At 38.2% G+C, this 24,533-nt stretch overlaps 1 protein-coding gene across 2 annotated transcripts in view; it reads left to right on the top strand.

Moving 5' to 3' along the window:
- The window catches only part of SANBR (SANT and BTB domain regulator of CSR), a 25,999-nt gene extending 1,466 nt beyond the window's left edge, over window positions 1-24,533 (top strand). Inside the window, exons 2-21 of one of the 2 annotated variants that reach the window (XM_080341323.1) lie at window positions 4,361-4,527; window positions 6,310-6,496; window positions 9,301-9,388; window positions 10,460-10,698; window positions 11,502-11,560; window positions 12,356-12,516; window positions 13,382-13,468; window positions 13,620-13,730; window positions 15,726-15,849; window positions 16,031-16,183; window positions 16,386-16,531; window positions 16,899-16,998; window positions 18,135-18,167; window positions 19,670-19,769; window positions 21,125-21,219; window positions 21,334-21,362; window positions 21,460-21,533; window positions 22,612-22,700; window positions 23,067-23,158; window positions 24,177-24,533. In XM_080341323.1, the coding sequence (XP_080197449.1) occupies window positions 4,378-4,527; window positions 6,310-6,496; window positions 9,301-9,388; window positions 10,460-10,698; window positions 11,502-11,560; window positions 12,356-12,516; window positions 13,382-13,468; window positions 13,620-13,730; window positions 15,726-15,849; window positions 16,031-16,183; window positions 16,386-16,531; window positions 16,899-16,998; window positions 18,135-18,167; window positions 19,670-19,769; window positions 21,125-21,219; window positions 21,334-21,362; window positions 21,460-21,533; window positions 22,612-22,700; window positions 23,067-23,158; window positions 24,177-24,213 (2,154 nt within the window). In that variant the 5' untranslated portion in view covers window positions 4,361-4,377 and the 3' untranslated portion in view covers window positions 24,214-24,533. Of the gene's footprint in view, window positions 1-4,360; window positions 4,528-6,309; window positions 6,497-9,300; window positions 9,389-10,459; window positions 10,699-11,501; window positions 11,561-12,355; window positions 12,517-13,381; window positions 13,731-15,725; window positions 15,850-16,030; window positions 16,184-16,385; window positions 16,532-16,898; window positions 16,999-18,134; window positions 18,168-19,669; window positions 19,770-21,124; window positions 21,220-21,333; window positions 21,363-21,459; window positions 21,534-22,611; window positions 22,701-23,066; window positions 23,159-24,176 lie in introns of those variants that run through there. The other variant, XM_080341324.1, reaches the window with a different exon arrangement.

The raw sequence follows: 24,533 nt of genomic DNA, 5'->3' as shown, positions 1-24,533 counted from the left end.
CATCAAGCCTGCATTTATAATGTCATAAGGTAATGTCATAATGATACAGCAATATAGCAGCATTAGCTCATTCTATGGATTGCTGGGTGACCATGTGAAATGAGTGTTTTCTACTTTAGCCAAAACCCAAAGGAAGCTTCACACTGACTTAAAGAATTCAGATTTCATATACTTTTCTAGATCGCTACGATCCTTTACCTGAATTTTTCTGTGCTTTTTATTTCATTCTGTGTCCGTAGTGTCTTATTTCGGGGTTTAGGGGTGGGTTTTTTTGGAAGACAATGCTTAATATCTGTGTGACCATGATTCGCTCAGTGATTCCTGCTAAAAAATGCTGAGGAGGAACAGAAGTTGCCCAACATGATACAGTGGGTATTAGAGTCAGGATTTTGGGGAAGGATTATTGTATGTTGCACATAGGAAAAGAGTATCAGGGAAATAAGTTTAAAATGACTGGGAAGATTTGATGTAGTAGCAGACACGCGGTAGGAAACAAAGCAACAACGGATGAAATAGCCGGATTTGCAGAATAACTGGCCTGAGAGGAGCCTGGAATGGCACCGAGTGATTGGGCTATGTAATTAGCTCTAAATTATGTGGTTTTTTAATTAGAGTTTCAAGTGTATCAAATATTTATTCAGCTCAAAACCTGGGTAAGGTTCAAATTCTGGTGTTTATCTTTGGTCAGCCTTTTTGTGGGTACCATGCAGTCTTTAATAGAGTGCTTTAATGCAAATTCCGGCTTAATTAATTTGCTTGCTGGCTGGTTAATTGCTATACCCGCTGCATTATTTTGTCAGGTGCTAAGAACTCCATGTGCCAGGGCTGCCCGCGCTTTTCCTTCCCATTCTCATTTTTGTACATGGGAGAGTCATCGTGGGTTACACGATGACGACGTGGAGGCGCAGTCTGACGTCACGGCTACGTCACTCGGAGGGGGGAGAGCCCCCCCTCCCCCCCCCCCCCCCCCTTGGCGGTGTGTTGCTTGGCGACCGGACGCCGGTGGCGCGGCGGGAGGGGGCGCTGCCGCCGCCGCTGCACTGCGACAAGGCGGGGCCGGCGGGGCGGGCGGGACCGCCGCAACAAGGCGCATTTTTCCCCGTTCGGCCATCCTATTGGCTAGCGCCGGCGGGAGGGAGCGGAGTCTCACCCCACGCCCGGCGCTGATTGGCGGGCTGCCACGCCCCTCACGGGGCTCCCCCGCCTCGAGAGGGTGTGGCCGGGCGGTGCCGCTGTGTGTGTGTGTGTGAGGGCGCCGGTGTGTGAGGGCGCCGGGCTCCCGCGCTTCGGGCACGGCAGGTGACGACGGAGACGACCCGCGGGTCCCGCCGCGCTGGGGAGCCCTGGGGTGGCTTTACTGAGCTCCTCGGCTCCGCTCGTCCCCTCAGGAGGAGTCACTGCCCGCCCCGTCCCGCCGACCGCTCGCCTGGGAGCCCGCCAGGTAATTCGGTGTTTTATTTTGACTGAAATGTGGGCGAACGGCAAGGAGAGTGGCGGTTATTTCTGTCACCCGTCTCATTCTGCACCATCACTTGGTGGCATTTAAGGTTCTGTGTGAGACCTCACGCCCATCCCACCATCTTCACCTTCCTGAGGGTCATGCACGTGTAAGGGGGTGGTAATTATTCATTTTTAGATCGATTCTTTGCTTTAAATTAAAGAAAAAAATCAGGCTTAAGTGAGGGTGTACATTTCCATAATGTAAACCAACTTCCTGTGTAATTAATTTTTCAAATCATATCCGTTTTATGAAATATGAAATGTCTGGAATCATTTGCACCATTTAATTTAAAATTCTAAGTTTTATTAAAAATTCCTATTGTCGCATGTCTTTCTATATTTTGCACATCAAATGAGTCGGTCAGGATTAAATAATTCTGGAACTTTTTTTCCAGTTTCCACAGTTGAGGGGAGGGTTAACCTGAGCTTTACTTGCAGTAACAACCTGGACAGAGTCAGCTTCTCTCTCTTAATATATTATTTGTTACAGGCTTTATGTTGCTCTTTGTAGGGAGTGCACCATTCTTGCATGAGGTGGAATCTTAGGTATGTCTTTAACTACTAACAGAACTTCCTAAAGGGCAAAAAGTCAAATGTTAAACATCATGTATTAAGCCACAAAGAGGAGTCCCGTGCTCTTTCCAGAAAAGACTTAACTTCTGTATGCTTGTAATTACGGATGCTCTTTCATTTATCTTTGCAGTAATGAGCATATACAAAACTCCGATTTCAGTGGACAGAATAAATGAATAAAAAATATTTGAGGGGAAAAGGCTTCATCCCTTCTGAATGTGTCATTACATTTCGGAGTACCTGTCATCCCTTCATGGTCGGGTTGCTTCATGTTCCACAGTGATGTGAATGTTAACTTGTGACCAGCAATACTCAACATTGTTTTACTTTCAATTATAGACTCCAACTATTTCAAAATAACTGCTTTCCTTTGTTTGATTACCCAGTGTAATCATACCACAGAACTAGTCCTTAAAACGGTGATTTATGGAATATTGATGCTGCTAGTAATTTTACTTTCATTACACACGTTTTATAGCTCAAGACTAAGGGATCCTGATACTCCATCATTTACTTACCTTATTCGAATATAATTTTAAAGCTACTGCTACGTGTGTACAAGGTAGCACAAGAAGTCAGCTTTATATTTTATAACCACCCAGGTTTGCCACTGGTGCTGACCTGTTCTGGCCCAGTTATTTCTTTTATAATAGCAGATATGGTACATGCTCACTGGCTTAAATACAATTGATACTGACACCTGTCTGTGCACTGACAGCGAGAAGTCTCCACTGTAGAATTACCACAGTTGACACCAGTTGGTAGTACTATCAGGATGAGAGATAAGGACTCAATGACTGAAGGGACGGATCTACCTTTACCTTTTGGGGCATCTTAGTTGGAAAGTTTGGGTTCATTTAACCTGTGAAGGACGTTTGTCCTTTAAAACTGGTTATTTGGCAATAGATTCCATTTAGATAGAAGTCCTAAACTGCTATGACTCTTCCTATTGGATTTATGTTTTGTGTTGTGTTTGTGGCTTCTTTTTTTCCAATTTAAATCTCATTAATACATGAAACCTAAGAATTATCTTGGTAGGTTCTGGCTTTTTTTTCTTTCTGGTGATTTTGTTCAGCTTCATTTTGAGAGGAGGAAAGCTGATAGTTACCTTCTATTGTGTTTTTGGTTTCTACCAACAAAACAAACAAAAAGTGCTGGAATAGCTTCTAGAGTCAGAAAGAAAATCAGTGTTATTTTGTATATTTTAAGCATCTTTTCTTTTAGCTGCATGGAAAGAGGGTGATGCAAAAGAAACATCTATGTGTAAGCGTACTTTTAGTAACAAGTGATCAGTTAAATCTACTGCCTCTCTGATAATCTCTGTAATCCTTGCTTTAACAGTCACATACAGAATTCTGACTCATAAGTTCTGTTATTTATGTGATATGTTTAAGGTACTTTGGAAAAGGTCCAAAGTGCTTTTCAAATATGAGTCCTTACTAAGCTCTTTGGCTGTGCGTTCCTTGAATATGAAAGTCTTGATTAATGCCTGCAGATTTCTCCCAGCATATGCTAAAACAGTGCTTTGAACTTTTACTACGTTCCCTGGTGCTATACATAAAATTAATTTGGAAACATATACCCTAAATATACAATTTTTTTCCTAATTAGAGCTGCCTTTTTAAAGCGTTCGCTGCTGTCCTTATATGCTTTGTTCTATTCAGCTTGAAGCTGAAGGAACGAGGTTCCTTGGCTCTGATAATCCCAGCTCGTCAGGAGTTACGAATGCCTTAGGACAATTCAAAAGTCAGGTTTTCAGAATGAGAACTGAAAGACATCCAGGTGTTGTGTTTCCTGGCTCTGAATTCTTATTGATTGCCCTCAGCCTGCTGCCCTGGGTTGGCTCCTATATAATGAAGCTCAGGTGTGCAGAACAAGAGGAGACTGAGGTTAAGCTCTAGAAAGTGTGGGGGAACAGGCAAGTGTTTTGCAATGTAAGTAAATTTAAATTAACATGTCTTTCTGTTGCTTAGGCTGTTTATTCTGAGTTTGTAGGAGGCTTTTTTTCTGTTGGAGGGATCAGTGGTGTGAATCCTTCCTGGAAATGGACGTCTCAAAGGGATAGTGGATCGCGCTGGCTGCTTTTGGGTTGGTTTTGGTGGATTTTGCACATCTGCTTCTCCCTCTAAGCTTTTGAGGTTGCAGATATGAATATGTAAACTTTGTCAAATAAAGCATTAGTATTTGACTGTAACACCGTGATAACTTGTGGAGTGATACAGTTAATGTAGATCAAGCTTTAGCAAACCATGCAGTGAGACTTGCTAAAGAACCTTTTCTCTTCTAGGCCTAACATAGCTGAAGATGAGTCGTGGATTTTCAGAAAACAATAACTTTCCTTATGATAACAATCAAATGGTTTTGGATATGATCCTGTGTTCCCTGATTGGTGTGCCTCAGCCTATCAACTGGGACAGCGTGGCAAGGCTGGTTCCAGGATATACATCCAAAGAGGTGAATTCACTAATAAAAGAATTTGTATACTTTAAGCAGTATTTTATGAAGAAGAAAACATCTGGGGGGTGGGTGGAATTTAAGTGAATTGTTTTGTTTTGTTTTCTGAAGTAATTTATACCTGAAGAATCAAAAATGTTAAATGAGAACTCACATAGAATAAGAACAAAAGTTACTGGAAAGAAAAAATTTAAAAATTGAATAAAAAAGAGAAGTGTTGTGCTAATATATTTCAAATTATATAACTAAGATTTTAGTGGAAAGGCTGGCAGTACCCACTAACCTTGTGTAGGTTGTAGGTATTTACTAGCAAACCGGATGACTTCCTATGCTTGTCATTACAATTCTAAGGCATTATGAGTTACACATTGCCATTAGCTAATCAAGAGAGAAGGTAATTAATTGCCTTCATCCTACAAATGTGGGGTTTTCTGTCTTTGATTGGAGTAAAGTTGGAAGAACTTAGTACCTCCATATACTTAATCTCTCTGGATTGCTGGATATCCTGTTGAAATGCGTTTTTCTAATAATAATTTTGAATTTTCCGGTTCTGAGGGGAAGTAAACTAAAGGAGGAAAATGTCTTTTGCCCTTATGATTCAGCAAAGCTGGAAAAAACCCACTCGTCTTTATTTTCTTGGAAACTTAATCAAATGTGTCAGCGCACATTTATAGTGTTGCTATTGGGCATCCCTGTAACCTTGTATTTAGAACATAACAGTGAATGATTGGGAGTAGAAGCTTGTGTGGAACTTTGCTGCCTCTCAAGTGCTTGGCAAAGCACTTGGGGGGGTCCCAACTTGTTTACCTTTCAAGTTGCAGACAGTACTGTGCACATTAAGCAAATAAAATAATTATTAAAGTATTGGTGAGGTCCTCATTAATTAAGATATGATTAACTGATACATGCCTGGTTGCTCTGTTTTAAAAGAACAAAGTGCCTCAAATAGGTGGAGTCCCTGTTGAAGGCAATTAAGTAAATGCATACCTGTGCTTTTATGTATCTGTTGTATATATTAGCCTGGCATCCTTACAGATTTGAGACACTACATCGCTATCAGAAAGATGTAGCTGTGTGCACCTCTCCCAATGGGCATGTGGCAAGCAGCAGTTTTCAGTTAACTCAATCCAACATCAATAAATAAAAACAGCTGCTCGAATAGAGGATTACCTATAGAATTAAGTAGATTTATTTTGTATGTGTAAATTACTTGTGTGTAGGATTCTACTGAACCAATCCTGTAATTGTCACTGTATTAGTACAAGTTTACCAAATGGAAACACTTTCTAGTTCATCAAAACATAGAATGGGAAGTTAATAGGACTGCAGTGGAAATAACCAGTCGCTTCTGTCCAAGTCAGAATGGCAGCCATAAAGTAAAAGAATAATAATTATGCACCAATAACTACAGCTACGTCTAATAATATTTCACAATGTTTATGGTAAAAGAGCTAGTTACAGAAAGAAAATTTAAACTCCATAACTTTCCCTTTTGAAGATCAGGCTTAAAATCACGGGGTTTAAGGAAAGAAAGGTTGAAACAGGTTCCATCTTATTTTTCTCTTTCTGTTAGTGTTTAATTATGGTAGATGTTATTATTTTACTGTATATTTATGTATTTTCCTGATACCGCTAACTAAATAGGAAGCATTATAAGTTTACTATAAGTAACTGTTCACATGCAGAAGATATAATGAAATACAATATCCATCTCAAATTATAGCTATTAAAAATGTACCGAAAGCTCCTGCTTCATTGTCCTATCGTTTAATCTTGTGACAGTGTGCAAAAAGGTTTGATGAACTAAAAAGCAGTGGAAGCTCACCTGTTGACAACCAATATAATCCCCTGATGGCCGCTGGTGGGAGTCCTGTGGAAACTTTAGCTACGTACATCAAATCCTCCTTGCTCGATACACAGACAGAGTTTCAGGAGCCTGCTATTGGGCAGGATTCCATTACTATAACTGGTATGTTTTTAGTCATTCTGAAATATATTGGCTTTGCTTATAATCAGCATGTGCATGCTTGCCTGTCCTGAGTGGTAAGTCCATCCAGGAACAGGACTTGTTCATCTTTGAAAAATAAATTTAAGTATAAATATAACACATACATGAAGTCACTTGCAATAAGCTTAGATTAAGAATTGATGTTTGTTTGGGTATTTTTTAATAGCTTGTCCTTCCAAAAGGCACATAAATCCCTACGCTAAATCTTCTGTTTAGGATTTTTGGTGGGGAGAGGAATTACTCTCCTGTTCTGTATCCCTAGCGTTGAACTGTTAAACCTACAGCTATTTGCAATCACCTTAAGTTGCATTATTAAAATAACCGGAAATTTTTGTGTAGAAAAGCTGCAGAAAGCTGAGAAGGTGATCCCTTGAGGTCAGACCTTTCTCTCTCAGCAAAAAAGCCCCGTGATTGTCATGCTGCTTGGTGGCAAGATGGCTACATAGGACTTGGAGCATCATCTAGCGACTTCTTAATGCAAGACAGTCTTGACATGTGGTGTGTCTTAGTCAATTGTGTGTCCCAGTAGTAATTTGGCAGAAGAAAAATGGTCTTAATAGTTGTATTTCAATCACAGCTCAGTTAAATATTGTCAACCTCTCTTTAAGTATTTCTCATATAAGAAGTTGTAATTAACTGTGTGATAGTTATTCTGTAGTTTTCATTGTAGACTGAGATGATTTCAGCACCTCATAGGACTTGGTAGATGTGTGGCATGAGAAATTTGCTACAGTAAAGAGTAAACAGTTTCTGTGTTAAATATTAAGACAGTGAAGTGTTTAAACAAAATGATCTCTGTTACAATGTTCTTCACAGTGCTGCAGCTTTCCGGTCACTGTTCTCTTTGCAAAAGACAAATAGCTGTTTGACCTTTGCCGGAGAACAAATAAAATGCTTTTAATAACTCTAAACAAGGTATAATATTTGAAAACTGTATATGGAGTATCTAGGCTGAAAATGCTTCTAGTCAGCTTTCAATTATGTACTTGTTGCATGCATGCATGATGTGGAATAAATGCTTCTTGCACCCACAGGTGGCTACTTATAAGATTAGTAGCTTCCCAGTAGGCAGTTAACAAGCTAACTCTGCTTGTAAAACTCTTTAGACAATCAGTGCATGTTTTCTTTTTAACAATGTAATACATGTAATAAGTATTAATGCAGTTAAGTACTCTAATTTTCCTAGTACAAGATTGTAGCCCGAGATTTTTATCTCTTATCTTTGTGACTTCGGATAAATAATTTTCCCTGTTTATATATAATTTGTTGATATGAAATGAGGATAATTAATGTTTCTCTCACAGGCTTGTAGCATGCTCACCTTAATATTTGTGAGGTGCTTGCATATTTCAGGATTGGGAATTTGTAAATGTTTGGATTTTTTTAAATTACTTTCTAGTGGATTTATTCACATCTGCTTATTGTTAGGATTGTTTCGATTTGTTTGTAGACATGAGTAACAGGAAGAAAAAACCCTGAGGCTGTGGCTGACCCAGCCCTTTCCTTGGTTTTACTCAGGTCTGGCTGGTAAATATTCCCCTTTCATTAACTATGTGCCTCCTAGTATGGCCTTACTAGGGCTTAACTGTGCAAGGCCTTAGGCTTTATCTTTGGCAAAAGTTTTGTTTACTTTCCTGAAGGACATTAACTGCTGTGTTCTGAACTGCACAGAGCTTCCAGATCATTTTTGGTGTGAGTCTGCTATGGTTATTTAGCCACAAGACGAAAAGGTCTATCTTTAGTCTTTGTTAGAAGAGTACAGCCTCTTATATTACACAAGAGGGAGAAGATGCTTCTGGAACTATTTTTTCCTGAGAGTAGGGAGCAATTATGGAAAATCACAACCTTATGGGTTTTCATCAGTGGAAGACAGACATGTCCCCTTCCATTATTAAAAAAAAAAAAAGATATTTCTGACTTATAAACAAGATTATTGAAGTTTCAGATCGTGGTGATCTATTCATCACAGTTGAAAAAGTTATTCGATGTCTCAGTGCTGGGGTTGTCTTAACCCTTGACCCAAAATTGGATTTGATGACAAGACCTCCTGGGCTTCACTGGGTTTTGTGTCCAGGTTTCACTGCTTGTAGTGCATTGGTGAAGAAAACCTATTTGAGTTAAAGTGCACCTGTCCTTTATTCCTGGAATAAGCTATATGTTCTAGGACTAGGCGATCTGTGTAAAACAGTGCTCAAAGAAAGCAGACCATCAGTCCGTTCCTTTAAGCTGTGAGTTTGAGAAACTTGGCAAAAACACAGTTTAAGAGACTTCTGTTTGGAAGCACCTTATTTCCAGGGCAAACAAGTTATGGATGAGAAGTGGCTTCAATCTCAAGGTGTTATATCCTGGCAGCAAAGCTTCCTGAAAACAGGAGTTTTGATGTGACAGAGTCATAAGACCCACATCCCACAGCATAGACAAGGAGAGCCAGAGGAATGGGATTGCTGAGGACTCGATAATGCATTAATCTTACTGCTTTATATTAATATTGAGAAAAGACTAATCTGGGTCTGCAGCCAAGTGTCTGAGCAACCCAGCAATGCTGCTGGGCTGAGTTTCCAGTGCATGGCATTCAGAGCAGGAGTTGCCATTAGTATATATGTATACTAATATATTAGTATATATAGTAGCCCTAATGGTAGCACAGATTTGTTCCTAGAAGTGTAGTGTTGTTCCATCTATACTTCAGCTGCGTTTCCAAGATGCTGAAGAGCAAAAGGTCAGGCATTTTTGCTCTAATGCAGCTTTTTCTTTTTACATTTAAGGAAGGCCCAGCACAACCTCCACAAGGAGTTCTTCAGAATCTGAAGGTCCTACACATAAAGGTGGAGAAGGCACTGATGAAAGCCAGGGGTAAGAAGATCTTTGTGTGTTTGTCATCTAGGGGATTATAGAACCAGCAGAAAGATGTCTAAATTGCTCATAGCTTTCTTCTATCAGAAAGAAAACAGCTGAGAACATCCAAATAAAAAAGTTTTAAAACCTTACATTGCTGTAGAAATACAAGGGGTTGGTTTGAGAATTTCTTCTGTGCAATAGGGATAACTTATTTATAAATCTGTCCATTGTGTTCCTCTGAGTGACTGATCACTGTTGTGGTGAGAATGGGAAATGTAACCTCTTTTTAAAAAGGAATGAAACAAGATTGATGCTCAATAGCACTTCAATTAAAAAAAAAGAATCACCAAACCCCAAACATTCCATGAACATAGATTTATCCTATGTAAAAATGGGAAAAGAAAGCCCTAAATGAAAAGTGCAATTAAAAATTTTCCTGAGTTCAAATAGCTATGTGCCTCACTGTTTTTCATACTATCACATCCCTGTTTTCCATAGTAGACAAGTGCACGTAGAAGAATGTGTGCGTTTGAAACCTAATGGTAACCATCTTTTTGTAGAGCCAGCATTTACTGATTCTAGCTTTCACCTTTTCTTCAGAAATAGACGTTTTAATATACAATAAAACAATTTTAATTTCCACAGATGAAAATTGCTGTTGTGTGCTATTGTCCTTGGCGCCTCAGTGACTTAGGCATATATCTCTGCCTATTTTATCAATAAAATTATAAAGAGAGAACAAATAAGTTCTCTCTGTAATTCAAGTAGAATCCCAGAACAAACTGGAGACCAAATTGGTGACATAAGCTGGAACTTTTCTTTCTTCAGTCCCTTAACTTAGCAATTCAGGCTGATTATGTGTCAGAGAGTATGCATTTCTGTTCTTCACCACACAATAGCTTATATTAATAGTTTGTGTTAATAGCTAATAACTTCAATTTGTTTTCTTTCTGTTAATAAAACCTGTTGTTGACATAGTGTTGCAGTGTGTGATCCAGACTTGGAGGGGAGATCTTTGTTGATTGGTTTCGATGTTCTAATTGGCTTATGATCCTAATTTGGTTTGTGGCTTGTTTTCTTTTTGAGGCCAAATATGGTGATCCACGTGTGTGACGAAGCTAAAAACCTCAAAGAAGATTTTGTGTGTCCGCGAGACCTTTTGATTTCAGAAATGAAATACTTTGCGGAATATCTGTCAGTGGATGCCCAGCGCTGGGAAGAGGTGGACATCTCAGTGCACTGTGACGTTCACATCTTTGACTGGCTGATAAGATACGTTAAAAGGAACGCTAAGGATTCTGAAGCTAATGAAATGCCCACTTTAGGTAAAAGAAAGTGTGTAGGTTATTTATTGTATATTCTTTCTGTTCTGTACTGATGGAAGGCAGATGCTTTTGATACAGTTCAGCTCCAGTCTTTTGTCATTTGTTAGAAAAAATGTTGCCTCTGGTCATTATAGAAGATGTCTCTGATTTGTCAGCGCTGACAGTTTTGAGGAAACATCCTGAGAGGTGAAGCAGTGAAAAAGATCTCATATATTTTGGGATCTGGTGTTTTTAATTAAGATTCTTCAGGCTTCTTCTGAACAAGAGCAGAGTGGTCATTTGAAAATACTGATGACTGTTGGGTTTTGTTTTGCTTCCCCTCTGCTCCCCATCGGTACATTTGCAGTGTTTTGTAAAATTTCAGTGTACTCTGATATAATGGTAGAACAACTTTTGCCTTCGTGAATTTGAGGCAGGTTTCTAATCTTTTTATGAGCCTTTGCTACCATTTTAAAAAATATAAACAAACGAAGAGAATAGAGTTATATTAAGGAAAATCTCAGATGAGCGTGATGCCTACAGATGGAAGTTAATCTTGTATAATTGTTTAGTCATTGTATCCCTATGAATCCACCTTTTCCAGCTTTTATAAATTCCAGTTTGTTATAGTTGTTCTCTGGTCACCTAAATGATAAAACAGAAATTTATTACGATGGAAATTGCTCTGCGTATTGGAAGATGGAATGACAGGTTAATTGGCAAAGTAGTGACTAAAACATACTAAATATGCAGAGGGAGGGATGTGAAATGAAAATATCAAAAGATTTAATGTAAAAACAAACCTCTTTTTTGTTGCCTTTTAGAACCATCAAACGTCATATCAATTCTTATTTCTTCTGAGTTTTTGAAGATGGATTCATTAGTAAGTATTAAGAAAGACACCTGGTAATTAACTACGCCCTTATGGCAGAGATTTTCTAACAGCTTGTTTGTTACATAAACAGATGATACAGTGAGAACATTTTGAGATTTTTAGCACCTTTTTTATTCAATGCAGTAATCTAATATTTGCAGAAACTCAGTGCAAGAAAACTTACTCTAAGTTATTTCTAAATGTGATAGTGGGATCTTGGATTTGCCTTCTCGTGACTGATCTAGAGTAATATGAGTATCTGACTTCTGATGGGCTCTATCAGAAAGGATTATTAAATCAATGCATACCCTTGGTTTATATCCTTTTTACCTGAATAACACTTCTGCAGTTTAGGATCTGGTTCTCCACCTCTGTGTAAGTAATCTCTACTGACTCGTTTGATAAAAGGTTTGTCGAAAGTTCTGCTGTTGGGCTGACCCGCAATTAAATACACAGTAAACATAGCTGTTTAAGTTGAGATCCAGGCATTATGGGTCATGTGTACTGTGGTTCTCTTTTTACAAGCAATTGGAAGGTTGAAGATGTAACATTTGTGAAGCTGTTTTCTAGTCCGTAGAAACCTTTTGGAGGAGAACACAAACTAACTCAGAGTAACGTTAATTCAGAGTCTGCTTTAGAGAAATCTGAGACTTGTTGTGTTTTATTCTTAAGTTGATCTGAAATAGTTTTCCAAAGCACCACACTTAAAAGAAATAAACAAAGATCTTGAAGTATTTAGTACATCTTTTGAGATGTCTTTGCCTAGAATTCCTTAAGTTATTTTAACATTTCTGTTTTTCCTAGGTAGAAAAATGCATTCATTATTGCCACAAAAATATGAATGCTATTTTAGCCACGCCATGTAACATGAATTGCATCAATGCTAATCTGGTCACGCACATTGCCGATCTCTTCACACACAATGAAGTGGAAGAGCTGAAGGACAAAAGAGACAAATTTAAGAGGTAACTTTTTGCCCTATAATAAATCACTGAAGTGCTGTAGGGCTTTTGGATTATTTCTCACAACAGCTAAGGTACTAGTGGTTTGAAGTGAGAGAGATAGATGCACACACACACAATTTACATTCTCAAATAATGTATCTTTACCACAGAATATCATGAAGTGACTTCAGAATTTTATATTAGAATTATGAGCAAAAGGAAAGAGCTTTTTATAGGAGATGGGCAAAAGGAAAGGCCACAGTAGGAGTCTAACATGGACAGATTATTCATGAATTCTCACATGGGAGCCAGCATTAGGGTAAGGAATCTTTTATGGGATGACATGCTCCTAATCCATAGAGAATAGTTCAGCTTCAGCATCCTGTGAACTCTGTTTAGACATAGAATTTGGGATGGCTGGAAGGCTGAATAGTTGTGATGGAATAATATTTCATGCAAAAAGACTCCAGTTTAGTCTGTATCAAGATAAGGGCCAGTTATTGGAGAGAAGACTGGTGGACTAAGAAGGTATTTTAATCAGTAGGGATTAAGACATGCAATTTTTAGAATGGAAATTAAAGTATTGATTAATAAAAGATCTTTTAGTCAAAGTAGAAGCTGGCAGTTTATATTGACAAACAAAAAACATAATGAGAAGAAAAATAGGGAGACCTTTTTCCTTAAATCTTTGTAAAAATAAGAGATGACCGAGTCAGGTATCAGTTATCCAAACAGATTATTTTAAAGGAAAATCACATTTAATAGCTAGATTCTGAAAGAAATATGGTGTCTATGGGTATCATCAAAATATCATTGTTAGTCTCACTATACATTAAAAAATGTTCAGTTTTTTCTAATGGGTAAGCTGTGTTGCTGTCATTAATAGTAAACTTTTCTGCAAGAAGATTGAGAGACTGTTTGATCCAGAGCACCGAAATCCAGATTCTCGAGGAAATGCAGCAACATTGTACAGGTAAGGTCCTTTTATATTACCATTCAGTTGCAAGGATGGTTCCTGTGGGTCAAAGTTCTGCTCTGACTCCAGTACTTTCTTTTTTTTTCTTTTTAATTTTTTTCTGTGTTTTTTTTTTTCTCTTCTTTCCCCCTTTTTTTAATATATTTAGGTGTTGTTTATGTAAAAAGCTGCTAACTAAAGAAACTGAAAGAAGAATTCCTTGTGTACCAGGAAAAATCAACATAGATCAACATGGAAATATTGTCTACGTTCATATAAGGTAGTTAATTTATATATTTAAAAATATTCCTTGAACTATATGATTTTGGGTGATTTTACAGAATAGATTTTTAGGAATTATCAGGTACTTACATTACAATACAAAGCTATAGGTGAAGAGCAGTGTGAATCATCTCAACTTCTTATATTACCAATTAAAAAAAGAGTGATTATGATGATGTGCTTCTGAAATGGATTCAGCAGTGCTGCTGCTGAATGGAAGTGGAAATACTACAGCCACAGTTACTGGGAGGGCTATTCTGGGTTGTGCTGCCTTAAATAGAAACTACTCAGCTAATTCTTTCATCAAATGATTTTAAGATATGTGTAGTCGATGACAAATTAACGTAAAGGTCACATTTCTACAGGGTTTGTTAGGGAGTGAGAGATTTGCCTCTGCCAGCAGAGAAACGCTAAAGATTATTTTCCAGACTGATTTTATACTGACAAATCAAATACTCAGGCTACGTAAGGACTGCTATAAATAGACTTTGCCAGTTGTTTTTCTGTTCTCAAGTGTTTGTCAGTGGAGCCTCTGGGACCTTTTCTGTATGTAGGCCTTATTCTTTTGGCACAAATGTTTAATTCAGGTCTGTCTGTGTGATCCGTGTTCGTGAACAGCTGGATTCTCTTCTTAATGGAGGTCGGTGCGGGATCAGCTGCAGTTCCCTTCATCTCCACGTGCCCCCTTTAATGAAGGTGGTGGCAAATTAGTGACAGGAGACCTCTCTCATCAGATCTAATAAGTTTAGAACAACGGAAATATGGTTTATTGTCAACTCCAAAGGTAACACTTGTGTAGTGTTACCTGCCATGAGTAATTCCAAGGCATGGATCGGGTTCTGCCTTACAGCCTAAATAGAACCAAACCTTGCGACCCTGTCCTGACCTATTAGGATTAGGTGATTAGCCACATAAAATTCATTAATTGTATTACTTCGCTTAAGCTGGCTGTATGTAGCTGCTGTGCAATTCCTAACATATAAATAAACACAGTTTTAAAGTTTCTCAGAGGATTATTTAGGTTCTAATTATTTGCCTGGTGGTACTTGTGACTGCTTTTCTACACAGAATCCGTTTACTGTTCCTTAGGTGAAGTGACCCTGGCCACTAATGAATTCAGGCTTAGGAGCTAATACGAGCCTATCTTTAATGATTTAAAAATAGGTTTGTATTTATTGGTCCTCTGGTGGTGCCTAGAAGTAAATCCCAGTTGGAAGTACTGCTTGCTTAGTCTAGGTTAGACATGTATATAATAAAAAACGGTTCATGCCAGGGCTTAGAATTGTGGGAAAACCGTATCTACGTTTTTTCTGAAAATAACATGCATTAGTGTAAGTTGTGTATTTTCTTTCAAATCCTGAAGAGGCAAAATCGGTCATTTTAGCACTAGGAAGTAACAAATCTACATTTTTAAGACTAGAAGTCTCAGATACATATATTCATCAAAAAACTGTGGTCTGATGTTTTCAAAATTTAATTCTTAACTGATTAATTGCTGGTGCATTGCAAATACCTAAGAAACATGTTATATTGGCTTTTAAAATAAATAAAATAGAATGACAGCACTTCACTTCTGTGGCACAACATATTACTTTAAAGACAGAAAACTGCAATATGACTGAACTTGTTTGCATGTGCGTATTTTGATTTCTTCTGGTCTGTGTATTGGGTTTTCCTCTGCTTTGTGGTTTTCCTGCTTTCCAAAAGGCTTGGTATTTACCTTAGCTTTCAAATTTGCAGTATATGGCGCTTGAGATCAATCAAGCTGTAATTCTTTGTTATTAGGATGTTGTGAAAGATTATAGGCTCTTCTGTCATGCTCTAAATTCAGTAACGATTGTCCCACGTTGTGTCTTTCCTGTTCTAAACTCCCCTGGAGGCTTTTCAGCAGTGGAGCATATGTTGTTCTGCTCCTTCTCCACCTCACCTTTCTGGTGGCAGGATCAACACTGGGTTACAACTCTGTCTGCAACTGGACCTTTTGCTTTTTCAGAGACAAAACCTGGGAAGTCCACGAGTACTTAATCGGCCTTCATGAGGAACTGAAATCTTGGCGGGATGTTTATTGGCGTCTTTGGGGGACTGTCAATTGGTTGACCTGCTCAAGATGTAACCAAGTTAGTAGATTTTTCCCTTTCACTAGTTTGTCTGTGGGTGACTTTTGGGGGGTGAGGCAGGGATGAAAGCAGTTTGGAAAATATATGGCGATAAAGCTGGGTATACGTTCTTCATAGTGCAAAATTTTGATGTCTATAGGTAATCTCGCCTCTCATTATCTCTCTTTTTATTCTAATGCAGTCTTTCCTGTGTACTGAATTCTCCCACTGCCAGTACCATTCGCAGTCAGTTCTTTATCCAGGTGTAGCAAGTGCTCTGGGCTCAACTGCGACAGGAGTATATCCCTGCTGTAACCAAAAAGTGCTTCGATTTGATCCTACAACCCTCCCAAAGGTACTTCAAGACTAGCTCACTTCTTTTAAAAGAGCATAATACATGGTGGGAGAGATGACAGTGTTATGAAATAAGGATTGTAAATTTTTGCGGTGTCCTAGGGCACCCAGGGACACAAAACCGAACTTGTGTTATTGTACTTAATGAAATCTGTTCTTCCCGTTAACTTAAGTATTTGATCTATTGTGTGTGTGTATCGTAGGGCTGCAAAGTGAGGGATCACACGGTTGATTTACCTTCAGGAAATGAAGATGAGGATGCTTTGCCATCTCAGACTACTAAAATATTGAATGATCTGCTCCATCATAGAGATGTTATTGTTGTTCCTTTCACTAAGGATGAGAATAGGTAAGACCATCATATTGCATTACTGAAATATCTTAATCTTCGACGCTTAATACATGTACACATTCTGTTTGATTTCTCTCTCATCTTAAAACAGGTGACACAGGCCTTTTTAAAGGTAACTTATTTTTTATTGTTTAGTTGGAAATTGGGAAGAACAAGTACTTTTTCCTTTTCTATTTCAAGCAGACATTTAGTCATTCACTCCCATAAGCATTCACCCCTATCTTTGTATTTTAAATGCGTTGTTATCAGAGCACTATGTGGCTAGCGCAGATGTCTGTCATCTCTTGGTACATGACAAATAGAGACTGATTCTGAAGTTATGAAATAGTAAAATTTATTTTCCCTTCACATCGATCTCTTTCAGTGATTCTGGCATTGGGCTCTGTGATGAAAAAGGCATTGAATGTGATGTGCTTGTAGAACCAAACACGCCTTGGGGTCCCAAAACTGGAGAAATCAATGCTGTGAGTGACTGCTAATGTTTTTCTCCCCCTTCTTTCTGATGAAGGTTCTTACTAGGGTACTTTGAAGAATTAATTAGTCAACTTTTAACAAAAACAACACGCCCCCCCCACCTTTTAGAAGGAAGAAGTTACTGCTGATCATTGCAGGGTAGCACAGGGGCAAAACTTATACCATGTCTGCCAGAAATATTTCTGTATATGAGGCAATTCCTCATATGTCTGTGCTTTCCGCTCCATTCTTAAACTGATGCTATTTAAGGATCCAGTCACAGTTTAAAATACATCATGTGGCAAATATGTAAATAATTCCTGCTTTCATTTTGTCTGCTGATGTGTCTGGGTATGTCCATGTGACTTTTGCAAGCCCATAAATGAATAACAGTAACTTGGGTTGTTTGGGGGTTTTTTGCGTGTGTGTGTGTGTGTGTTGATTGGTTGTGGGGTTTTTTTTTGTGGAGGTTTAGGTTTGCTTTGGTTTGTTTTTTCTTTCTTTTAATTTTTCCCCAAGATGTGGAGGACATTACTTTCCTGAACTGTGAGGCATGTACGTTACTATGTGTGTTAATATGTCAGGTCAACAGAGATACTTTCTAAGCCAAGTTTATAGACTGTTTATAATACTACCTCTAGTTTAAAAAGAACTTTCATGCAAAGGTGCATTTTTGAAGTTCTGCACCCATCGCGGAGCTTCTGGCAACTCAACGATCCTGATGATAACATGATGCTGCTGATTCTGTGAGAATTTCAAACACTGTCAGAAGCTCTTTCACAACAAATGTGGGAGGCTATTAAACTTCAACTCCATAACCATCTGGTACATGGCTGCCCCACCCTGACTGCTTTTGTGATTAAAATAAGCTGTAAATATTCATAATGCCAAGGTTAGTCAAGTTAAAACATGGTTATGAATTCACTGCATTGAATTGATTGGTAGTTCCCAGCCTGTTTGCACACTTAGTCGTTCCATCAAAATTTCTAGTTAAAGATGAGAGCAGGCCTTTGAGGAGTTACTAGTGTAGCCTGATGTACTATACCTTACCACTCCTTTTCTAAAATTCCATTCAGATGTCTGGGTTTTTTTCTTCTAATTATTATGAGTTCTTTAACTTATGTCTTTCTCTTTTTTTTGACTACAGTTTCTTTCTCTGAAGAACTGGGCTTTACAACTGGTTAGTAAAATATTTTGTTCATAATTTTAAATATTTGCTCTTCTGCGCTGGCAGATACATCTTTGATTTTTGTCTTATATTCTAATTTGGAGGAAAATGCATTTTCTTTTGCTTTGCTTTGGAGCTTGCAGTACAGCAACAGTGTTTTACACTAAAGTATGAAGTATGTGTGAAGTATTACTTTGGCTTGAATAAACATTAAAAATTCCTTTTATAATGTTTTTATAAATGACAAACAATAGGCCAGCAATGCACACATCAGTTCTTAATAGTTCATTAGGTTGACAGTAATGTAAATCATCAAAGTCAGTGCTTTTGAGTGTCTGTCTCTTTCACGGCTTCTCTGAGATGCTTCATGTCATCTTTATGCTGCTGCTTCATTGCAGAAAGCTTTTCTCAGGGTTTAGGACCCAGTCAAGTGCAGAGGATGGGGAGCTGTTCTTCCAAAGCAAAGGATGTCCCATGATTTGCTATTTTTTTGAATGAAAATGCTAGAGAACAGCACTTTACTTCCGTCACCCTTGATGATTTGTCTTGGAGTCTGATGTTCCTCAGTGTCCTGTAGTAAGACTGTTCCTTTTGCAAACTCTTTGAACTTGCAGTCCACTTTGGGCTTCAGCATTTCTCAGGGATTATAAGGCATCCGTTATCACTCACTTCAAAAGAGATACATGTAAATTCAAACAATGTAAGCATCACTTTCCCTAATATTTTCATTATCCCGTGCTGTTTAGTTAGGAATGATTCACTGTGATGCCATCTATTGTGATATTGGAGCTGGTGGTTTATTTATGATGTACAAGTGATAGAGGGGGGGTGGAAAATGAAGTATTATGGTGAGTTTACAAAAAAAAAGTGCCAAACAGATATTCCAGGCCAACTTGCAATAAGTTATTAATGCAGTTAGCCAATCTACATGTATTTGTCGTGCACTGGAATATGTGTGCTTTGTGGTATTTAATTAGCGAGTATCTCAGCAATTTCAGGCAGTTTGCAAGATGCAGCAAGCCTCAACAGAGCTGTAAATGAACTTGTAGATTCCTGTATTCTGTCATTACGTAGCTAGCTTAGGCATTTGCTACCGTAGCATAAATTCTTCTATTAATTACAAAAATACTATAGCCAGCAGTACATTGGATACTGAACACTAAATCATACAATGATATATGCTGGAAGGGATCTCTGGCCGTTTTATATATTTCCTCACGCTCTCAAAGCAGGATTAACTTCAAAGTTAGATTCAACTTCAAAGCTCTATATATATATCACTTTGCTCAGGATCATATCCAGCCTTTCACAATGTTAGACCGCTTGGAAAAAACGTAAATAACAACCTTTATCAAAAGATTCTAAGCAAAGATTTGAAATTGCTTTCTCAGCATTTGAGAATCATGTTTTCAGACCTGTGTGCACTGTTAGGCCACTAAGATACAGAGCGGGATTTAATATATCATTTAATAGCAATTAAGCCTCACAATCTGTGGCATTCTCCTCTTGATTAGAAACAGCAGTCGTTGTTATCTGAAGAAGAGGAATATACCACTGGCTCAGAGGTCACTGAGGATGAAGTGGGAGATGAAGAAGAAGTATGCAGGAAACCAGGTACAAGTCTCTACAGTCATCCTCCCTGGAATTTAGAGATAGGGATTCAAGGCAGCAGAATTCTTCTGTAAGCAAATTTTAAACAGCAGGAATTTTGAAAATAAAAATTAACGTTACTGGAATTTTATTTCTAGTTTTCCTGTATTTAGATGCAAATCACCCTGCTGTTCAGTGCCATCAAAAATCACTGGCAAATGAGGAAAGCTGCACCTAGTCATGCCTGAGACGTCCTCAAAGTTGATTGAGGGTGTATTTTGCAGGGAAGACTATCAAATTACTTTTATGAAGTTTCTTGTAGATAAACGTTGGAATAAAAGGCAGTAGCTACATGACCATGTGTTGCGGTGTAACCCCAGCCAGCAACTAAACACAACACAGCCTTTTGCTCGCTCCCCTGCCTCTGTGGGATGGGGGAGAGAAGCAGAAGGGCAAAAGTGAAAAAAATCATGGAGTGAAAAAAATCATGGGGTGAGATAAAGACGGTTTAACAGGTAAAGCAAAAGCCATGCGCATAAGAAAGGCAAAATAATTCACCACTTCCCATAGGTGGGGAGATATTCAGCCATCTCCGGGACAGCAAGGTTAACTTGGGGAGACAAACACCATCACTCCGAGCATCCTCTTACTGTTTTCAGCACAAATCCCAAACAAAGCCCCACACTGGTTACTATGATGAAAACTAGCTCTGTCCCAGCCACACCTGCACTCTATATTTTTGCAAGCTGTTTTTTTTTTTCAGAATATTCTTCTGCTTACATAGTAGAATGACTAGTAAACCTGCTCAGAATTGTGTCTGCATAGAGATAAGCTCTATATGATCTAAAAGGGGTTTTTTTTAATATGATAAGGGATTTAGGGACATGGAAAGCCAAAAAGCAGCTTCTCCTTTCCACCCTACTAATGAGCCATTTGTACAGAGCCAATTCTTTGTTATTTTTGCCTTGACTCAAAGGGACTGGAGTGCACCAGTACATTTAAAGGAAAAACCGAATGAAAATTTTTGTACTTTGACATTTTAAACTTGTTTGGTCTGATATCAGTCAGAACTTGTTGATTGAATTCGTATGGTTGAAGATTTAGCTTTTATGCGAGCTTGCTTTTAATTTTACAACAGAAAACTTGTGCTGTTACATGTAACCACTCTGCATTTTAAATACATACTTGAGTTCCTGTATGCGTGTAATAGAAAAGCATTTGAGTAATCTGCATGTATTAGCATGTCTTCAACACTAACAAAGGGAAAACCACCTGTTCGTTTACTCCCTTTGTAAAAGAATAAAGGGGAAAAAGTTCTTTTGTAGTTGTGTAGAAATTCCAAATATCTGTGATGACTTAGTAGATGTTTCTTCCATTAGCAGGGAGAAAGGAGAAATTAAAGAAATCCTACAAGCACCCAAAGAAAGTTATTTCTTCACCCAGTATTCAGAAAAAGGAGAAGCCGTCTGACAAGGTAAAATCAGAGCTGCGAAGCCAACGTTTCTGATTGGGTTGAATAATGTGGAATTCTCTTAAGTTTTAGACTAGATCTTAAAACGTACTTAATGTGGTTTTCTTTCTTTGATAGTCAAGTTCCCGAGATGCATCTCCATTCACGTGAGTCATTTTTGAAGACCTTGAGAACGTATTGTGGTATATCCCTTGTTGTAACCTGTTACCAGTGACGCTGTGTGCATCTTTCTTTTCCACCCAGTGTGAGTATGCAGCAGAACAAGTGGGATGCCTCCCGGTCACTGAGATTCAACCAAGATGCTCAAAGAGAAGACGGTCTGTTCTTGCAGGAGTTTAACTTTAAAAGTCAATATTTTGCAAATAAAATCATTGTTTCAAATAAGTGGCTAATTTCCTAAAATATAGCTACTTAGAAGCCTTTAGGTTTAGTTTAATTTCAGCTGTAGCCGAGGTGTGTGTTTTGTTTTTTGGTTGGTTACAGTTTGGTTTTTTTAATAGCTGCTCCTCGTTTGGAAGAGAACAGATTTCAACTGGGCTCATTGTTAGTAATGAGCTGTATCCAAACCACACAGCAATCTCAGACTCTCTTAACCTGTACAAAAATATTAATACAGCTAGGAAAACTCCTTCTGAAAATGTTACTTTAGGATTTGATTGGCATTTATTAGCGATCTCTTCTATTCTACACAAGAAAAAAAGTTTGTGGTAGGAAAATGGAAAGAAAATCCACCATATAAACGAATACATTGTAGTCTTGCATGCAGATTGAAAAAGAAATGGGCAGCATTGGGCCTGCTGTCTTGGAAAATATTGGAAAGGAGTTCAAAGTTTGCAGGAGAAACAGAGAAAGAAAGCATTATAACCGTATGTTAGTGTGGTTTACATTCTTTATTTGGAATGTCAGTACATAACCTACAGAGATTATAGTTGTGTCATCTGATGACTGTGTAAGTATGTGAATAATTTTTCTTGCATCCCCTGTGCCACATTGCTTGTGCAGATAAACAGAGATAAATATTCACTTCTATCTCTTTCCCAGTCTTTCTGGGATAATAAATGAATAGAAATATTCAGAACTGTATTAGTTTGTTGCATCTTTTTTAATCTCTCCCGAGATTCTTGTGCATTTTTGCTGCTTTGAAAACCTCTTTCTCAAAACCATTCCCATAGGTTTTGATCTTTGTGTGATGCCTCAGGCTGATCCTGGGATCTGCCAAGAACGCTGCTGAAGCTGCATTATGCACTAGGATCTAGAATCTTGGTTGAAGACTTTTTCTATGAGCTGGAATCTAATTTTACAAACAGAGCATCACTAAAATGTGCATCTAATTCTTCTTTGTATTCAGTAGCAAAGAAAACGTTCGTTCTAAATATTCTTTCTTATTTCTGACAGATCAGAGAAGAATGTCTGAGATTACAGGGCACTTAATAAAAATGAGACTGGGAGACCTTGATCGAATCAAGTCAAAAGACAGCAAAGAAGTAAGAGTTGTCTGTCACAATGTAGTATTTACAGAATGGAAGTGAGCCTTGGTAATAAAAATACCTTACACAAATGAAAATACCATGTATTCAATACTTTAAAGAACTGCATTTTAGCAATCTTCACTTTGTTCCAAGCATGATTTTTTTTTTTAGGAAAATAATTTAAAATAATATTTAAAGTTCACTGTCTTTAATAACTGGACATAGGATGAGTTTAAAAGGTTTCAATACTGGGTTGTGATAATGAAACAAAGTATTCCATTGGTTCTGCTGAATATTAGTGATTTTTCTGAAAAGTCACTGATTAAATTGGAATAATGTCAAAACTTGATTTTTTTAATAATTTTTTTTTCTGGATTACAGTATGCAGGAGGCATTTATTCTAGACTTGAAGCTCAGATAAGGGCCTCAGCGCAGGTCAGCGCACGACAAAACAACACTGAGAAGAATGCCAGGTAAGATATTAAAAGGAAAAAGCAGGATGTGGAGTTTGGGGATGGGTGGGTTGAGTTTTAAGGACAACGCACCTTGTTTCGACCTGGGGTTTTTTAGTCTGGAGAAGAGGAGGCTTAGAGGTGAGCTCATCACTCTCTAGAACTACCTGAAGGGAAGTTATAGCCAGGTGGGGATTGGTCTCTTCTCCCAGGCAGTCAGCAATAGGACAAGGGGCCATGGGCTTCAACTCTGCCAGGGGGAATTTAGGCTGGATATGTTAGAAAGCAATTCTTTACAGAGAGAGTGGTCAGGCATTGGAATGGCTGCCCAGGGAGGTGCTGGACTCGCCGTCCCTGGAGGTTTTTAAACTGAGATTGGACATGGCACTTAGTGCCATGATCTAGTCAATGGACTGGAGTTGGACCACGGGCTGGACTTGATGATCTCTGAGGTCTTTTCCAACCCAGTCAATTCTGTGATTTGGTTATTCATGCACTTTTTTGCATCAACATCCCTTCTCACAGGTTTACCTTGCATGATGTGAAAGCTTCCTTTGTCAAATTAAACTAGAGCTAAGAGAATGAAACTCTTGTTCCCATGTTGGAAGAGCAACTTTATAGCTTTCATGTTGGAAGGTTGGTTGCTGCTCCAATGTGATTTTCTGTGAAATTATGGATAACTGGAAGAGTGTTATCCATAATTCTTTAGCTTGTTCTTTGGCCTCCTTCCAAAACCAAAACAAACAGAAAAACACACACCAAAAATCTTCATTGCTGCGTATATTGGTGTTCTACACCTTAAGTGGATAAAATGAAAAAAAGAACTGAGAAGCTGCCTGCTGTGTGCGGTTGTAGAGCCTGGAACTGGTCGTAATTTGGAATTACTGGCAAAGTTTAAAAAGATGGGCTCAAAGCTTCAAATATGTCATCAAAGGAATTTCTCACAGGTCTTATTTCTGTCCAAAAATGCATGTGACTTTCTGTAGAATTAGCGATTTCAAAATAAGGTACATATGTCTCTTGTGTGTTCTCAATCCAGGTCAAAGTCCCGTTTTGGTCAAGGCCGTCCAACATAAGGATTCACGAAAAGACTTTAACCAGAATCCATGCATTACTGCTTCCTGAAACTGTACTGCACTCTGGCATACAGAGAATGCACATCTGAAAGCTTTCCAGTGACTTATTTATTACTTTAAGCCTTGTAAATTATTTTGTGCGATAAACGAATGCAAATCCAATAAGGTCTGTACTTATTTTAATTGTAAATATACTGTTTCTTAAATTTAAATTTAATTGCTTTTTTTTAGGCTATTGTGTTAAGTTGCATAGAAAATATTTTATAAATCTACACAGTTAAATTATCAGACTAACTTTATTTATGGGGAAAGACATTAAT

Source organism: Nesoenas mayeri (genome assembly GCF_963082525.1).
Source record: "Nesoenas mayeri genome assembly, chromosome: 3".
Classification (NCBI taxonomy): domain Eukaryota; kingdom Metazoa; phylum Chordata; class Aves; order Columbiformes; family Columbidae; genus Nesoenas; species Nesoenas mayeri.
The sequence above is the reverse complement of the archived record's forward strand: the minus strand, read 5'-3'. Positions and strand labels throughout refer to the sequence as shown.